The sequence below is a fragment of the Fusarium proliferatum genome, assembly GCF_900067095.1.
Source record: "Fusarium proliferatum ET1 genome assembly, contig: FPRO_scaffold010, whole genome shotgun sequence".
NCBI classification, from domain to species: domain Eukaryota; kingdom Fungi; phylum Ascomycota; class Sordariomycetes; order Hypocreales; family Nectriaceae; genus Fusarium; species Fusarium proliferatum.
Window position 1 is genome coordinate 221,463 of NW_022194799.1, and position 17,681 is coordinate 239,143.

The window sequence follows — 17,681 nt, forward strand, 5'->3', positions numbered from 1 at the left end:
GTCGCGAAAGGAAACATCTGTGAGTGCAGTCTCTCAAGCTTTACTGGTATAGCCGTTGCCCTCATTTCCTCACATTTCTAGTTATGTTGACTTGAGTGACACGTGACTAACGACCATAGACAAAACAAATAAATATTTCACGACGTGAGTTTTAACCTTAGGTTATACTGACAGAAACTCCTTGCGAAATTTCACTGGTAGCTTCAGAAAAGAGTTATATATCACAGGCAAGAGATGCAGCGCCGGGAGGTTTCGTGGCTTAACAGGTAGACTAGCTATTGCTATGAACTCTCCGATACGAGGAATTGTTGAGCGCATTCAGCTAAAGATGGATCTGAGAAATAAGATCTACTTTGAAAAGAATATTTATTTAACTCATAAATGAAGCTTCTACTCCATAGTTAGACCACTTTTCAGTCTGTATGTTTCAAGCTCTTTGTACCTCATGTTACCTATGCAAAGCCAGATAAGCGCACGTGATATGAGCAGGGATCATGTCGCCAAGTCCTAGGTGAGGCTGAATTGCAGCATGTTGGTCTGCGCAGCCTGATCTGAAATTTCCCCTCAGCATCATCTTGCATCAGTGGAAGGCAATCATCCATGCCTCAGTGAATGTTTGAAAACTTCGTCGAAAGCCTCACCAGTCTCGACAAGCTGAAGAGCCAACATCAGCTAAGCCAACAGCTTGAGTGAATTGGGTCAAAATGGAGGGGCGGCGGTTGTCTCACAGTGAAGATGGCGCGCTGCCTTACCATGCAAAACGACGCAAAACTGGCTTCCACCAGGTTGAAAATGAGGCCATCCATGACCGCTATACAGTTGCCTGGATATGTGCATTGCACATAGAGATGGCTGCAGCCCGCGCTATGCTCGACGAGGAGCACGCGGACTGTCCATGGCAAGTTAACGATATGAATTCTTACGTGCTGGGGAGCATCAAAAATCACAATGTGGTGATAGCTTGCCTGCCGACTGACCACTATGGGACGAATAATGCTGCGACTGTTTTGAGTAACATGAGAAGGACGTTCCCCAACATTGAGATCGGCCTGATGGTAGGCATTGGTGGCGGGGTGCCGCTCAAAGCTGATATAAGACTTGGAGATATTGTTGTGGGCGTCAGAGTCATGCAGTATGACATGGGGAAAACACTCAGCAACGGGTTTCAACGGACGGCAGTTCCCAAAATACCTGACTCTACCATCCGAACAGTCATCTCAAATCTGAGATCACGACATGAGCTCAGTGAAAGCCGAGTTCCTTCCATATTGTGGGAGAAGATGGGGACCTACGCTGCTTATTCTCGACCCAGCGAGCCAGATCGTCTCTTTCAGCAGTCTTATCAGCACCCCTCTTCGTTTTCATCTTGTGATGAGTGTGACTCGTCTAGGCTAGAGACGAGAAAAATGCGATCGTCTACTGACCCGGTCATTCATTATGGAGGTATTGGCTCGGCAAACACTGTCATGAAGGACTCGACTGTTCGTGATGAGATCGCTCGAGAGCTAGATGTGCTTTGTTTTGAGATGGAGGCTGCTGGTCTGATGGATATCATGCCTTGTCTGCCTATTCGTGGTATCTGCGACTATTCTGACTCTCACAAATCGAAAGGGTGGCAGAGATATGCTGCGGCAACTGCAGCAGCTTACGCATATGAGTTCTTGGAACTATGGAGAGGAGACTCTCAACTATCGTATGTTGGCCACCATCAACCGCAATGTAAGTGATTCCACGGCGCCATAGTCTCCCCCTACAAGACTAATCTCCTCTAGCTGAGCACAACATGGTATCCGAGCGCCACGAAGAGATACTCAAATCTTTAAATTTCGAAGAGATCGATGTTCGCAAATCCATTATCAAAGCCGCGCACTCCAAAACCTGCCGATGGTTTCTCAAGCATCCCGATTACCTTTCATGGATAGACCCGCTACAAATACCGGAACATCGCGGCTTCTTGTGGATCAGAGGAAAGCCTGGAGCTGGAAAGTCCACTATTATGAAGTTCATCTATCTGGAGTCGAAGAAAAAGGACCGCAAACACCAGAGCCTCACTACCTCATTCTTCTTCAACGGTCGTGGAGAGATGTTGGAAAAGACTGTCTCAGGCATGTATCGATCTTTACTTTTGCAACTGTTCCATGGATTTCCCGACCTCGAATGCGTCTTGGATGATCCGGATCTTTTGCCCCGAAACCAAAGTGGTTGCCCTCCATTGAACGTCCTGAAGGACCTGCTCCGTGCCGCAGTAGCCAAGCTTGGCCAAAGATCATTCAGATGCTTCATCGATGCCCTTGACGAATGCGACGAACAGCAAGTTATGGATCTAGTCGAATACTTCGAGGATTTGGCCGAGCAATGCACTGAAAATAACATCGATCTTCGCGTCTGTTTCTCCAGTCGCCATTACCCCTACATTGATATAAAATACGGCATTCGTGTCATCCTCGAGGAGCAAACCGGACATGCCAGCGATCTCGAGAGATATATCAAGTCCAATCTTCGAATCAAAGACAGACCCCTGCTAGCAGAGCTTCAAGAGAAGATGCTTGAGAAAGCAGCGGGAGTATTCCTCTGGGTTGTCCTCGTGGTCGACATAATGAACAAAGAGAATTGCCGCGGGCGCCTGGCCGTGAGGAGACGACTTGAACAGGTTCCGAGTGGTCTAAGTGAGCTTTTCAAAGACCTACTAAAAAGAGACAATAGCAATATGGAGGAACTCCAACTGTCTCTTTTTTGGATCCTACTCAGCGAACGACCGTTAAAGCCGGACGAATACTATCACGCGATCTGGTCAGGGCTATATTTGGAGGGACTGGCAGACCTCAATGTACCCGAAGTGGACACAGAGGACTCAGAAGACTGCTTTGACCGTTGTGTTATCAGTTCATCTAAGGGTTTGGCCGAGATCACAAAAGTCAAGCACCTAAGAGTTCAATTCATACACGAGTCTGTTCGCGACTTTCTCATCAAGGACAAGGGTCTTCATGAGCTATGGCCAGAACTCGGACCAGACTGGGAGAGCGTAGGCCATGACAGGTTGAAAATGTGCTGCTATTCCTACTTCGAATTTGTTGTCGAGAAGGAAAAGCTCGAAGTCCAAGACTACAATGCTTTTGAGCTCAAGGTCATTGCGGAGACTAGGGCGTACCCTTTCCTTCAATATGCTAGTCAACTCGTTCTGCATCACTCTGAATTTGCAGCAAATACTGCTGACCAAGAAATATTCTTAGAGAGCTTTCGGACTTTTGCTTGGAAAGGGGTCGTCAACGCGTTTGAGAAGTTTAAAGTCCGTAAATACAGCCCAGATGCTGGGTTGCTATATATACTTGCGGACAGAGGACATTCATCACTCATACGGAAAAGACTAGAGAGCGATACTACTCCCATCATGCCTTCAGAGAAAGACAGATATGTATATCCACTTATAGCTGCCATGGCTAAAGCGGATAAAGCCAGCGTCCTTGCGCTCCTGCGTTTACCCTCCGCGCTTTATGAAGGGATGGATATTACACAAGGGCTATGGCGTAACATAGATGTTGGCGGCTTCGGCCGAACCCCACTTTCTTGGGCTTGCGAGAATGGATACTTGGGAATCGCAAGGGTTCTTGTTGAGAGAGACGCTCAACTCATAAGTAGCCTTGGAGCGCCGTACTCACCGTTAATGCTTGCGTCTAAACATGGTCATTCTGACATAGTGAGATGGCTGCTTGACCACCATGTGGACATTCACAAAAAGTATAAGAAAGAAAGTGCCATTTGGCTTGCACTAAGCAACGGCCACGCGGAAGTAGTCGAGCTCCTGCTCGATGCAGGGGCAGGTCTTAACACGTGCGGCGTTTATGAGACACCTATCCTAGGTCTAGCTGTTGAAAAAGGCAATAACAAGGTAGTGAATCTCCTTTTGCAGAAAGGGGCAGATGTTGATACAAAAAACCGTTGGAAAGAGACACCCCTTCATCTTGCTGCAGAAATGGAAGGATCTGAGGCCACAATGGAAGCACTTCTAAGATCCGGAGCAGATATCGAAGCCAGAGATCATGCAAACCGGACACCTCTCATGTTGGCCGTGATAAAGGCCTCCATCGATGAGATAGGGTTCCTGATTAGACAAGGAGCGGATGCAACGGCTCAAGACAACACAGGTCTCACCTGTCTCCACGCCGCTGTGAAGAGGAACACAGCAAACCTAGAGATTGTTCGATTGCTTCTTGAGAATGAGGCAAAGGCTGATGCTCGCACCAAATCTGGCTTAACGTGTCTCCATAGCCTCGCACAGCGGGCAGAAGCCATCCCTTCAACCTGCGCCATAATTCAGCTGGTCACTAGCCGCGGGACCGACATCAATGCCATGGACAATACTCTTCAAACACCATTGCATCATGTGACACGTTATGGAGACTTGGAAACTCTGTCAACGTTCACCGACCAGCCTGGTATGGACCTCAATGCTCGCAATCACCTAGGAATGACGCCATTGCACGTGGCAGCTACGCGTATTTCGTCTGCGAGAGAGAGGCTCGCCATACTGATAGGGAAAGGGGCGGATATTAATGCTCTGGATTATAAGTCAAGGACGCCGCTTGATGTCGCAAGGGAAATAGGTGACGTGGAAGTCTTTCAGTTCCTGATTGGAAATGGGGGAAAGTGAGATGTTGCATAGCTCTCGGAAGAATAAGTTCGTCGTGGCTAAAATACATGCTACAACTGACCCTCAAAAAATATGATTCTTTTTTAGTTAGCTAATAACCAAACGTCAGCATCTTGAACTTGTTGTAACAACTTGAGCGTTTTATTATCCGACCTTGGAAAGTTGGCAGATTCTTTGACTAATGGCATCTTGGCTCAAAGAAATATCAGCAAATGCCCGGACATGGTATCTACCCTTTTCTTGTCACCTAAGCTCACCGTTCAGATACGATTACCTTTAGATGCTTCACTTTTATACATTGTCATGGACCACTGAGAATCGTTCACCTACATAACGCTACATTAGATATGATATGACGTGAAAATGGTTGCCTTGTGACTTCCCTCTTACATCCTTAGTAATAGCATTAATCTCGTTCGTCGTAATCTTCTCACCGATGATGACACTTTGCTTGAGCCATTCCTCGTCCGTGTTCAACAAGGAATCAACGAAACGTGTAACATCAAAGCTGTCAGTGGAAACGACCTTATCCTCGCCAGAACCTGGGACAGCAGCCGCCTTGTTGGCCATGTCGACTAGAAATCAGCATGTTTGATATGAGTCTTGACTTAATAATAGCCATAGTAGTCAGAGAAATGCCTATTGGAGACGACTGTGTACTCGAGTTTCGTTTGCGAAAGGACGGCCAGGGTGGCAACTGCGGAGTCGGGTAGAGCTGATCCAAACACGTTAGGCTCGAGCGACTGTAAAGATAGTTGAGTGTCTCACCCTTGGGGTGTTGGAATGGACCATTGGCTAGCTATGAATCTGTGGGTTGTACTGGAAGAGTCACTGGCTCGAGCCAAATTGACCTCTGCCTGACTTGCTTCCGGACTGATGACGTTCAGACAGGAGATAACGACTTCCACGTTGTGTTTCTCAAGGGCATCGCGAATGTGAGTTACATTGGTGTAGTCCACGTAAATCGCGGACTCATCATCAACCTTCTTGACGATGTTAGCACATGATTCTAGCAAGAGCCATTATCTCTTACCTTGCGAGGTAAAACCAAACCCCGGTTTTGTTGATTCTGGCTAAGAACCTCAACAATTGTCTTGCCGACATCTCCTTGACCGCCGGCCACAGCAACAACATGCACCATGATTCGAGATAAGATAACAGTTATACTGTAACGACTTCTAGTTGAACTTATATGGATCCAATGAGAAAGAATTATATTTATTCCTATAAATTTATTTTATTCCTGGGAAACCCCATTTAGTCTTGGCACAGGTTCGGAGGTGGCACACTACATGTCAACTGGAGCTGCTCAATCCGACCCCAATGCAGACATCGCTGCGGACCTTGAATCTCTATCGTAACCAATGATACGAGTTATTTTTCGTAATTCAGTTGGACACCGGACTTGGTCGGAATTTGATACAACACCGAGCGGAGGGGTATCCGACACTAACAGCAAATCCATCTATATCCGTATATCCGCTGGGCATTAGCCGCTCCTACAAGGTCTGTGAAGCGGATGTGGGGTAGGTGCAACCAGATTAGGTTTTCCTGTAATGGAACTTACAGTCATACGACTGTATCGAAAAGTCTCCTGAGATTCTTGTTGACCACTGCTGAGGAGAGTTTTCTTACACAATCGTAATCTGCAATCACATTTGATATCATCAGCATGTTAACACCGGACTTCAACCTGAAACCGTAGCTACTGCTAAGCTTCTTACAAAGATTGAATCTTACTATGTATTGATGGCACAAAAGATCTTAGCCATTATCCCATAACCCGAAGTACACTGATCGTAACATTTTAAAGGCCTGAACTATAGTCGGAAAGAGCAGTTAAGGTCTGTATTAGCCAAAGCGAGGTCTTCATTAAGGTCTACGGAACATCATGCCACAGAAGCCGCAAGATTCTGAAGCATCGGAATGTCCATCTCATAAAGATCATTTCCATCCTCATCCACAAACACCGACGCTCCCTCGCTGATCATCAACATCTCCGTCTCCACCTCAAAAAAAAAGCGGATCGTGTCGCGCCCCCTCATGTCCTGAAACATAATCACCTTTCTCAAAGTGTCCAGCTTGCGGATGGTCACCCTTTCCCTTCAAGATGTAAATCTCTGCGCCCTTGACACGCCGATGGCGAGGGAGAACACCTCCAGGCTCAGCGCTGATCATGACTGTATAAGCACCGGTCTCAGGTGTGAGTTCGATGAGTTTGATCCAGATCTTTGGGGCTGGAGGAAGCCACTTTAAATCGTCGCAGTGAACCGCGTCGCCCACGTTGGAGGATTGTGTTGATGGATTTGGCGAAGCCATTGCGTAAGTGGGTTGCGTAGAAAGGGATATAAGTGTAGGACTAAAGACTGAGAAAGAAATTGGTAGGCTCTGATGCTGTTTCTTTAGTGGTAATCCCTGGTATCTGAGACGGGTTTAAAGCATAGAAATTTTAATCGCATAAAGATCCTTTCTGTCATTATCTATAAACACCGATGCTCCCTCGACGCAATCTGCATGACCTTGGAGCCTTCCATCAGACTTATACAGAAAGATTGATTGAATTGAATATATCAACTCTATGATGAACAATCATGGATCTCTCTGCTCATGTACTAAAACACCATGATTCTTTGAAGACGGTGAAGTCGACTCGATGATTTCAACGGGAGCCGGCGACGTTGCAGGGACAGAGCGTCTCTTCTTTCTCAAAAGCCTAGTAAACAAGAAAAGTTAACAACTGAGACCCATAGAGAATAGCTGGTTACTGATGCAACTGAGGCTTACTCTAGGAGAAAATGCAAAATATTCACTTACAAAACCACAGCGATCCCTCCCAAGAGAAAGGGCACTCCAAGGCCAACGCTAACACCGATAATGACACTTTTGGAAACTCCGCCAGATTTCCCATTCGATGTGCCATTTGGATCATCATCTTTGCCATTTTCTTTAGCTGAAGTTGTCGTGGTTGGCGGAACATAAGAAGACGGAACTCCAGACATTGCTGCCAACTTATTTGCGCCGTTTCCAAATGGAATCAAGCTCGTTATAGTATTTCTAACGGACTCGGGGAAATTCGCCTCGCTGTCAGGTGGAATGACTGTGACATGTGTCCGTGTCGTGGTGTACTTCGACGTTGTCTGAAGCGACATTGGGCAGTTGACCAATCCTTCTGATTGACATGCTACAACAACGAATGTCGCTTTGGTAGATATTGTTGTCGTCTCCATCTCAACTTCGTCATCGTTCTTCTCTCTCACCTCCAGTGCCGGGGACGTCGTGACGGATAACGAAGCATCGCTGCTTCGTTGACTGGCACAAGCATGTCCCAGCGTTGTGTAGAAGACAGGAATCTCCGTTTCGGGCACTGGTCCCCATGTCATATCATCAATAGCAACCGAAGCTCCAGCAGCAGCGCCAACAGCTATTTGATAGACTTCCTCAACGCGAAGGCTGCAGTCGTCGTCTTCATCCGTGGAAAGAGTGACGTTGGTGATTAACTCGGCAATGTTGGCAAATACTCCCACTTCGACACCTCCGCCAACGTTAAACATTGTCTTCCCAGCAATAGACACTTCAGGCGATGCTATTTCAAAGCCTGCTTTTACACCGACACGTAGAACAGCTTTGAACACGACACCGGCACTCTCGAGAGTGACTGGCAGAAATTCGAAGTCGCCACCATTTCTATTGGCCTTCTCTTAGTTTATATCAAGAAATCGTCACAGAAACAACACCTACATCGTAAGACTAGAAATTTCCTTTGAGAAGATGGCAATGTCAAACAAAACACCATCATCCAGTCTGAGGTGGAACCCGCTACTGATGTTGATCTCTCCTTCTACAGACAGGATGAGGTCAATGGCGAAGATCACACCAATTTCCAGATTGTCTCGAACAGCGAAGCCTGCAGGTGTAGTAGAAGTGTACAGGTTCAGAGTATAGGTGGCACCAGCCGAGAGGACCGTGTCGATCAACATGTATACTTCCACGCCGTCGAATTGGAACTGAAGTCGGAACTCCGGGATTTCGGGTATGTCAACATTCAAGTTGTAATCCAATGGCGGTAGGTCGAAATCGTCCAAGTCAAATCCATCTTCCAGATTATCTGCCACCGTATCGATGTAATTCTCTATGTAATCGGCCGTTTCGTCTGCAAGGCTCTCGATCTCGCGTTTGACTTGGTTTGTAAAGTTGCTAAAAGCGCGGCTGATATTGAATTCACGGTCATATTTGAACTCTGTGGTAGCGGTTCCTTTGATATAGCATGTCGCGCAAGTGATTTCGATGCTGGCGGAAACTGAAGTGTTTCCTTGCCTGGAATCCAGCTCTTGCTCACTGCAAACAGATCAACATAGTCAGGACATGATGCTAAGGGTTCAGTGGCTTGTAGGAATTAACACACCCCGTGTACGCGAAAAGAACAGCATTGACCCAACTTGTGTCTAGAGACGTGCTGTTTTTCTGCTTCGAGTCTTTTGGCTGTCGGCCCGGGCGGGCGGGGTTTCTTGGAGCGAGACTCAGTGTGTTGTACGCAGAGTAATCAGGCGTGTTGCCAGCACGAATAACAGAAGCGCTTCCGAAGACTAGGAATGGCCTTGTCGCTAGAAAAAGGCCGAGTAGTAAAGCGTCAAACAACATCTTGTTGAAGCACTGATTGGCGTATAAGCAAAATCGCCAAGAGACAAGAAGGAAAGAAATTACGAAAAGACATTGGGGGGCAGTGCCTTCTTCGTAATTTCAATGGCCTGTTTGCACTTATCTGTATTGGTTTCAAGTTCTGCATGTTGGTTCTCAAATATGCATGTTGGCTCTGGATTAGGGGAGAAGCCCATGTTACGACAGGGAACCTACTCCCTGACCCACCCAGCTGAAAGACATTTCCTCCCTTTTAAGGCATAGTCAATATTTCAATGTTACAGCAACGTCGAATTAATGCAAGTTGGCCTGGTGGTTAACAACCCGTGATAGAAAGTACCGCGTATGGAGTGATACAGGAAGAGGTCCGTGAGGCCTTTTGAAATGAGGGTGAGGCAGTGCATCCAGGATTGAAACGGCTGAGCGAGCCACTATCTCATATTCTAAAGTACACTGATTATAACAGTCTGAGGCCTTTTGGTCCAGTGGTCAAGACTGTTGGCTTGGGATAGACTCTTGAATCAATATTTACCAGTGGCCTTTTGTCTTCTTTTTTAATAATTATGTCAATAGCCTACTCCTATGATAACATGCGAATCCCAGCACGAATGTGCTTCAAAGATCGGTTCAGCGTTCTCTATCACCAGGTCAATCTCGCAATGAGCACAACATAAAGCACAAATACAAATTTTATAATGAAAATGAAGTTTAATACTTAAGACTAGTATTCAATTTAAACCATCGCATGGAAGAAGCATGATAAGCCTATGGTAAAGAAGGGGCTTCCAGAAACAAGCCCGACAAAAGTTTGAAGCCTTTGGCGATCCACCGAACCTCAACCCAAATCGAGTACCAGAACTTTTGGATCAGAAGCAATAAGGCACCTCTAGTGCCGCTGTGGACGGGGACGCCAGAAATCCAGAAGCCATAACGATCCAACCACAAGGGCACAACCCCATCTACGTTGCATAACCGCCACGCCAAAACGCGGAAACCAGATTTCTCAATCTCGCGAAAATCAGGCTTCAGACGTTCGTAGACTACAGAGGGCCAAAGTGTAGCGCGATCCTCAAAGATAGTCTCTTCCCTGTTGTCGACCATATCGCACATCATTTGGTTACGTATGCAAAGGATCTCTATGTCCCCAGCAAGAGTATCTCCAGGTTGAAGAGAACGCACCCATCTCCAGTCGTAGAACATATTAGCTTCAAGCTCGTTGAAGCTGTAGATGTACTGCGGCTTGCATTCGCGGCGGAGGTAGAGACTGCAGGCAACATTCCTGATACCACGGTCAGCGTCAAGAATAAAATCTGTGAGAATGGAGTGCTTGATGGAAAGGTTAGGATGTGGATTAGTTTTTACTCTGCCAGCACGAGACTTGGGGTTGATGTCAGGAATAGGTCCAGCTATCGCGGGATTTTCGTGCCGTCTGAAATTGTAAGCCATCATGATTTCGTTCTTCCTTTGCTGCTTCGGGAGTGCAGCCGTGCTGGTGTAATAAAACTGCTTGTTATTTTCAATCATCCCACATTTCTGAAGGTCATCTAGCAATGATTCCAACTCAGGGGCCAAACGGTAAGTATCTTCAGCCGGGGCAGGATTGACTTTATTGACCAAGACTGGAGAGCATGGGCCGTTCGTCGTCTCTCGGAGCCCAAGGTTCCACTTCATGACGCGAATGCCATTCTCCAAAGCCTTGGTTCGTCGTTGAATCTCACCTTGTTTGCGAGCCGCAGGCCAATAATCGATGAAAGGGTATTCGAGAACCTCTCCGTCCTCCAGCGACTCCGACACCGATAAGAATGACTTCGCATCGCATTCAAGGTTCTCATTCAAGCCAAACCTGCGAGCTAAAGATCCGCTACCTAACTTGAGAGCATGGACTTCGTACTCCAGTGCCCGGAGCCGATCTTGAATTTCCCCATTGTGGCGAGCCGTGATACACAGTTCCATTATTGAAGAGAGTGCTTGATGAACCTGCTGTTGAAACTGATTTTCCTAGTACTATTAGTGATGGGGTTTCTGGTATTGGAGCTGCCTGATGGTGAATCTGTCTAGATTTTGGGCAAAGCTTAGGTTCTTATAAGGCTCTATGCTTCTGCAGGATATATAGCGCTCATGCCATGGTGAACATCAGCAGCGAACATTCAGTAGGAAATCGTGAACAGGACAGCAAGACTAATAAATAAAGGTTGGAGGAATAACAATTATATATGAACATTGAACTAGATTTGGGTCTGAAAGACATGACAAACAAATATGTAATTGAGAGGCTTGTTGCCAAGTGGAGTGCTGGCTGTTGAATATTCTCATGTGACACATAAAGGCCTCCCCGTCAGACCCTCGAATTTCCCGGTTGATACACTGCACAGCTACGAAAACACAGTGGCCAAAGCCCGTATACCAGCTCGCGATCGGATTGTGAGACAAGTATACTGCAGTTAAACGCTGTCCTTGCTCCATTTTCCCCTACCTCTGATATTTTTACCCCAAACAAAGAACAGAAACGGAACAGGTATCAACGCCGCAGCAATACAACCAAAGACGGTTGTTCCCCAGTCTACTCCCAGTTTGTGATACATGGGGATGATGAACAAAGGAAATGCGCCTGAGAACATGGATCGCATAAAGGTATTGGCTGCAACTGCACTTGCGCTGTACCGAGTGAACGTGTCAATGAGATAACCTAGTGCAGCTTGGAAGATAGTTGTGAAGCCAAGGCCTGTCAAAGCGATGCCGATTATGGAAGGCCAGTGGTTGATGCTAGGAGATGAGGTCCCTAATATTTTTAGTCTTGAAGTCTCATCGCAACCAATGCCACTTACAAGCAAAGAGGAACTGTCCGGCTGTAAAGACGATACCACCGAGCATCATCGGAGGCAATCTCGCTTCCGGAACAGCTCTGTATCCATTCTCCATAAGTCTCCTACGATAGTATTTGTTATTGTAAATATTGACCGCTGCTGCGCAAAGGATGCCGATCAACAGAGCGATGAAAGGCAAGGTGCCAACTACGGGTCCCCATTGGCGCACTTCCTGGTACTCGATGGAAAAGCTTTCGAGGTTCGCATAGAGAATTCCTGGACTTGATGAGCATTGGTGTGGAATGTTTGCAAGACGGTTTACCATAGACGAATAAGGCGTAGAGCGACATGAGAAAACAGATTGGTGTTGCCATCATTTGGAAAGGGCGGATGAAGTACTTCTGGTATAGCTCTTTGAATGACACGTCCCATTCCTCATGCTATCGTACTGTCAGCTCGTAATCTCATAGTGTAGTGCTCAACTCACCTTAGCATGCAGCGCCCAATCTTGCGTTCGAAGCCTTAGCTTATGGGCCTTCCTAGCCAATAAAATAGGTGCATAGCTCTCATCAATCACCAAAAGATCAACCCCAAGGTGGGCCATCATAATAATACCAGTGAGGTACTCGGTCCGCCTCCAGCCTAGACGACTCGAGCACAGCGCTCCGCCAATTATAGGACCCAATGTCGGACCTCCAACTATAGTAACCCCGTATGCGACAATCGCGCTACCAAGTTGGTGAGGGGCCCATATATCCGCCATAACACCTCCGGTAATCGTAACAGGCGCGCTGCCGAAGAGGCCCGAGAAGAAACGCGTGATGAGAATTGTTTGGATGTCTTTGGCTGTAGCTGTACCGAACGAGAATTCGGCAGAAACAGGTTCAATGGCGGCAGCGAAGATGGCAAAGGCCAAAGTGATCCAGCACGTCGTGAGACCATAAGAAATGGTGGTGATGAACTTTTTGCGGAAGGGCCAGTTCATCGGGTTGTAGGGATCATCTGGACCGTCTAATGTTACGAGATGGTCTGGGCATTGATCATCAGTCGTAGGTTACTGGTCCGACGCCATTTTGGGCGTTATGGTAAGTTGATCGCGCGTGTTCCATATTGATCTTGAGTCTGCGAATAGTCGACTATCCTGTAGATGCTGCTCCCCTCTGGTCTTTTATTTTCGTTCTTCATTTCTTTGGTCAGGTAAATGTATTGGCAATTAGTTTAGTTGCCTCCTCCTTATGCGATGGCCGGCGCCGAGTTGACAACTGAGGTCCAACTCCTATTAAGAGCTGAACAACGGATCCTCCGCTGGTAGCATCGATCAATATTTCCATGCCGAGCCCGATCATGTAGAGACCGCTTCTAAAACCCAGGAGCTGGCTACGCAGCGGTGCGAATGATATTGATTAGATAGGCCAAGTTGCTACGGTTGGCCCTGAAGATGTCCTCTGTAACAATGACTAAGCTATAGTGGGTCCCCTGTAATTCGAAACAGCCTTTGCTCACTGATTGGACCAATTTTGGCACGTGAGTGTGAGTCGGAGACGCATAAGCTTACCCGTGTCCGCCTGGTCCGTGTGCTATCGATGTTAGCCGCTGATACAGGCAGACTCTCGATGTTGGTTCGTCACCTCAGCCCTTACATTCGAATTCTCTCAACAATTCAAGAGCCAGCCATGACTTCTTCAATCTCAGATAAATCCCCTCCGAGAGTTCCGACGACTTCCATCGCTGCTGAAATCTCAGACTCTCCCCTTCCAACTCCAGTGACTCCATCTAATCCACTTCACCCACGAAGCTGCACCTTTTGCCGCCAGCGGAAGGTGAAGTGTGATCGCCAGAAGCCCTGTTCTCATTGCCTCCGCGCTAATAACGATTGCTCATATCCCGCTGGTCGAGGTAGAGCTGCCAAGAAGCCTGCACGGACGCTGGATACTCGTCTTGTTGATCGACTCCAAAAATTGGAAAACATCATCAAACAACTTAACAGTGAGGTCGATGCTACAGCCAATGCTGTTCCATCTGGCAGTGGCACAGATGGAGAAAGTGTATCCACGCCCGGTGGCATGAGGAATGGCCCGCCCGGAGTGGACAATTCTGCCCCTGACGCTTCCATCGACCAGCAACTTGGTCGTCTGATGATAGATGATAGCAAGAGCTACTACGTCAGTAACATTCTATGGGCCAACCTGGGAAACGAAGTAAGTCCTCCAACACCGCATTTTATTCATCGCCGCTGCTTACTAGCCTGCTATTCAGATCGAAGAATTACGCGACATGTTACAGGACACTCTGTCTGAAGACCATGTCAATAACCCTACTGAGCCATCGACCCCCATACACGAGGTGGCCTCACCTCTTGGAACAAGCGCTTCAGTCCTCGGATATCGATCCCTCTGTCACTCTCTTCATCCCTATCACCCTCCTATGCACCTATCAGTCACTCTCCTGAACATCTTCATCGAAAATGTCCTTCCGCTAGTGCATATCCTTCATATGCCTACCACAGAACAGTGGTTCTGGGACTCCATCATCTCACTTGATACAATCGATAGAAACTCAGAAGCCCTGCTATTTGCCATATACTACTCGGCAGTCATCAGCATGGATGATGGACAGTGTTTAGGCGTCCTCGGGGAGTCACGGTCTACTTCGCTAAACAAGTTCCGCTTTGCAGTCGAGCAAGCTATGGCGCGCGCCAACTTGCTGAATACGCAGAGCCTCGTTCTTCTCCAGGCTGCTGTCCTATTCCTCTCAGGTCTCCGAAACGAAGACGACTCCAGAACGACATGGTCTTTGACATCGCTGATTTTTCACATCGCTCAAGCCATGGGCCTGCACCGTGACGGAACTACTTTTGGCCTCAAACCATTTGATACAGAATTACGGCGGCGGCTCTGGTGGCATATATGTCTACTAGACATGCGCTCTTCTGAGTTCCACGGTTATGAACCTATAGTAGGAGAAGACGTGTTCGACACAAAGGTTCCCCTGAACATCAATGATAATGATATCACCCCCCATATGACGGAGACTCCTCAAGAGCATGAGGGATACACTCAGATGACGTTCTGTCTGATCCGTTGCGAGGTAATGAAAGCTGGCTGGAAGGTTGGATATGCATCACTGTCTCCAAGGTCGACAGCCACCGCAGTACGAGGTGATGGTGAACTAAATGCCCAAGAACTCAAGACCCGATTAGAAGAACGCTATCTGCGTTACTGTGACGAGTCCGTGCCATTCATACTGTTCATATCAAAGGTCGCCCAACTCATCGTTGCCCGCACAGGGCTCATCGTTGACTTCCCGAGGAAACAGAGGGACGCATATGCCTCGGCAGCCATTCGAGACCGACTATTTTCCAGTTCGATGGAAGTTCTCGAACTTTCGTATTTTATCTTGGCCAATAGCAGTATCTCGAAGTGGACATGGCACTCTAAAGCGCATATCCAGTGGCATGCAGTAATCTTTGTGCTGTCTGAAATCTGCTCTCGTCCAGCGTCTCCGGAATGCGATCAGGCTTGGGAGTTTATCAATACAGTTCATAATCGATGGGGTATGAATGAAAGGGGTAAGAGAGGGAACCTCTGGAGACCGATTCAGAGACTCATGGTCAAGGCTCGTTATGTAAGGGAGATGCAACAACTAGATCCAGGTTTTCATCTTCCTAGGAGAACGGCTATGACTGATGCGACACCCGTGCAACCTGAAAGTGCTGGATCCCAGCAGGAAACTCAAGATTCATACGGTATGCCTGACATGGCGAGTCCGGATGCGTGTATGGATTGGATGCTGGGAGATCTTGGTATAGACCTGTACGGTGGAATGATGAATGGACCCAGCTGGGGCTAGGACAAACATGTGTACCATATTTCAGAATCGACTCCCCATCAACTAATCTACATAATTCAATTCCCATTTCCGCTCTTTATACACCAGCACTGACATCAACCAAAATCTTGACATGATTATCCTTATCATTGATAAGCGTCTGGAACCCCTCTTCAACAACCTTATCCATCTTGATCACCTTTGTAATCATCCCTTCAGGCGTAATCTTGCCATTCGACAGCGCCTCAATGACCTCCTCAAAGTCACCAAGAGCATACGTGGCGCTAAACTAAGTTAGAATCGCTTCAATGACGACAGAGAGAACTTACCATCCAACATATGATCGTTCACGGAACACGATCTGGTTCATGTTCAATTGAGCCCTCTTTTCCCAAACGGCGATATTGACGAGTACTGCTCTGGCCTTGAGGCAATCGAAAGCAGCGTCAATCGCATGCTGAGATCCAGCTGCGTCGAAACCGACGTCTGCGCCCAAACCGTCGGTCAATTTCTTGACTTCAGCCACGATGTCGTCTTTGGTGGGGTCGAAAACATGATGAGCGCCAAACTTCTTTGCAAACTCTCTTCGCTTCGAGCTGACTTCACTCAGAATAATGTTCTTGCATCCTCTGCCAATCAAAGCCTGCACAACAGCCAGCCCAATTGGTCCACCGCCAACAACAAACGCGGAATCACCTTCTTGATATGGCGATATCTTGATAGCATGCCATCCAACAGCCAGCGGTTCAACAAGCGCTCCAACCTCGAGAGAAACATTATCAGGCAACTTCTTCACAGCATCCTGCGGAACAACGGTCGTTTCACAGAGACCGCCTCCCCAACCACTCAACCCGATAAACCCATTCTTATCACAGCAATTGACTAGCCCGCGCTTGCATGAGCGGCACTCATTATCGTAGATAATCGGCTGAACGCAAACGCGATCTCCTTTCCGGAGGCGCGTAACTTCACTCCCGACTTCTTCAACAATGCCGCTGAACTCATGACCCAGAGTGAGGGGCGATGTTTCCCCGGTGATGCCGTGCGGGGTGCCGGGCTTGGGAATGAGATTGTTGCCACCGAGATACTCGTGGACGTCTGTCCCGCAGATTCCGCAGAACTTGGGGGCGATGCGAACCGAGTTTGAGTTGAGAGTTGGGAGGGGTACGTCTTCTAGCCGGACATCCTGCTGTCCGTGGAAACGCACTGCTTTCATTGACATGATGGAGATTTACACAGTAGTGCCAACAATAGTGATGGGAAGAAGAGAGGGGTTGTATCTTGAAGAAACGTTGCTTTTATAACATCCTCAGCTGATTCAGAACGTGACTACCTTCCCCTCATTGTACGTGTTTCCAGAGATAGTAATGCGAAGTCACAAAGTCACTTATAAGCCTAACGTGATGGGATGATCGGATTACCTGATGCGGATTAGGTTAGTGTTAAGAATGGACAGGGGGATGTTTCCACGAATGAGGAGTGGCCTGGGGATGCGGGGAAGACTCGGTGAGTACCGACCAACATGAGATCGTGATCAGCGAGGACTTCAAGTGGTCTGCTGCATTGAGTCTCGCCATAAATCAGCAAATCGATGGAGGTGGCAAGTGCAATAAATGACTAGGTCGAGTTCGGCATTACAGGCAGGATCTATGTCCTCACTCTATTGACGTTTATTTTACTCAACCATATAGGTTGCCATTTGGCACCAAACAACAGGTATATACGTCTATTTCTCATCCTTGTTACAAAGAACGTCTCAAGGCTTT

The 17,681-nt window shown here is 47.5% G+C and overlaps 10 protein-coding genes across 10 annotated transcripts in view; 2 read left to right on the forward strand and 8 right to left on the reverse strand.

The window, feature by feature from the left end:
- Positions 1-704: 704 nt before the first annotated feature.
- On the forward strand, positions 705-4,648 carry FPRO_11479 (uncharacterized protein; the record flags this gene model as incomplete). Its single annotated transcript, XM_031220960.1, has 2 exons — positions 705-1,719; positions 1,773-4,648. 2 exons carry the CDS (start codon positions 705-707, stop codon positions 4,646-4,648), a joined length of 3,891 nt encoding a protein of 1,296 aa, XP_031086566.1.
- Positions 4,649-4,908: 260 nt separating this feature from the next.
- FPRO_11480 (uncharacterized protein) lies at positions 4,909-5,218 on the reverse strand (the record flags this gene model as incomplete). Its single annotated transcript, XM_031220961.1, has 2 exons — positions 4,909-4,974; positions 5,039-5,218. The coding sequence occupies 2 exons, from the start codon at positions 5,216-5,218 to the stop codon at positions 4,909-4,911; spliced, it is 246 nt and encodes an 81-aa protein (XP_031086567.1).
- Positions 5,219-5,412: 194 nt separating this feature from the next.
- FPRO_11481 (uncharacterized protein) lies at positions 5,413-5,789 on the reverse strand (the record flags this gene model as incomplete). The annotated part of the gene is made up of 2 exons (XM_031220962.1): positions 5,413-5,634; positions 5,682-5,789. 2 exons carry the CDS (start codon positions 5,787-5,789, stop codon positions 5,413-5,415), a joined length of 330 nt encoding a protein of 109 aa, XP_031086568.1.
- An 869-nt stretch (positions 5,790-6,658) lies between these two features.
- Positions 6,659-6,967, reverse strand: FPRO_11482 (uncharacterized protein; the record flags this gene model as incomplete). Its single annotated transcript, XM_031220963.1, has 1 exon — positions 6,659-6,967. The coding sequence occupies one exon, from the start codon at positions 6,965-6,967 to the stop codon at positions 6,659-6,661; it is 309 nt and encodes a 102-aa protein (XP_031086569.1).
- Positions 6,968-7,458: 491 nt separating this feature from the next.
- Positions 7,459-9,286, reverse strand: FPRO_11483 (uncharacterized protein; the record flags this gene model as incomplete). Its single annotated transcript, XM_031220964.1, has 3 exons — positions 7,459-8,332; positions 8,387-8,983; positions 9,051-9,286. 3 exons carry the CDS (start codon positions 9,284-9,286, stop codon positions 7,459-7,461), a joined length of 1,707 nt encoding a protein of 568 aa, XP_031086570.1.
- A 762-nt stretch (positions 9,287-10,048) lies between these two features.
- Positions 10,049-11,236, reverse strand: FPRO_11484 (uncharacterized protein; the record flags this gene model as incomplete). Its single annotated transcript, XM_031220965.1, has 1 exon — positions 10,049-11,236. The coding sequence occupies one exon, from the start codon at positions 11,234-11,236 to the stop codon at positions 10,049-10,051; it is 1,188 nt and encodes a 395-aa protein (XP_031086571.1).
- A 488-nt stretch (positions 11,237-11,724) lies between these two features.
- FPRO_11485 (uncharacterized protein) lies at positions 11,725-13,072 on the reverse strand (the record flags this gene model as incomplete). The annotated part of the gene is made up of 4 exons (XM_031220966.1): positions 11,725-12,062; positions 12,109-12,363; positions 12,410-12,527; positions 12,575-13,072. The coding sequence occupies 4 exons, from the start codon at positions 13,070-13,072 to the stop codon at positions 11,725-11,727; spliced, it is 1,209 nt and encodes a 402-aa protein (XP_031086572.1).
- Positions 13,073-13,760: 688 nt separating this feature from the next.
- Positions 13,761-15,936, forward strand: FPRO_11486 (uncharacterized protein; the record flags this gene model as incomplete). Its single annotated transcript, XM_031220967.1, has 2 exons — positions 13,761-14,285; positions 14,344-15,936. The coding sequence occupies 2 exons, from the start codon at positions 13,761-13,763 to the stop codon at positions 15,934-15,936; spliced, it is 2,118 nt and encodes a 705-aa protein (XP_031086573.1).
- Positions 15,937-16,012: 76 nt separating this feature from the next.
- On the reverse strand, positions 16,013-17,137 carry FPRO_11487 (uncharacterized protein; the record flags this gene model as incomplete). The annotated part of the gene is made up of 2 exons (XM_031220968.1): positions 16,013-16,199; positions 16,245-17,137. The coding sequence occupies 2 exons, from the start codon at positions 17,135-17,137 to the stop codon at positions 16,013-16,015; spliced, it is 1,080 nt and encodes a 359-aa protein (XP_031086574.1).
- Positions 17,138-17,461: 324 nt separating this feature from the next.
- FPRO_11488 (uncharacterized protein) overlaps positions 17,462-17,681 on the reverse strand; it is a gene marked incomplete at both ends in the record, with an annotated part of 1,251 nt that continues 1,031 nt past the window's right edge. Inside the window, one exon of the mRNA XM_031220969.1 lies at positions 17,462-17,575. Coding sequence (XP_031086575.1) covers positions 17,462-17,575 — 114 coding nt within the window. The remainder of the gene's footprint in view (positions 17,576-17,681) is intronic.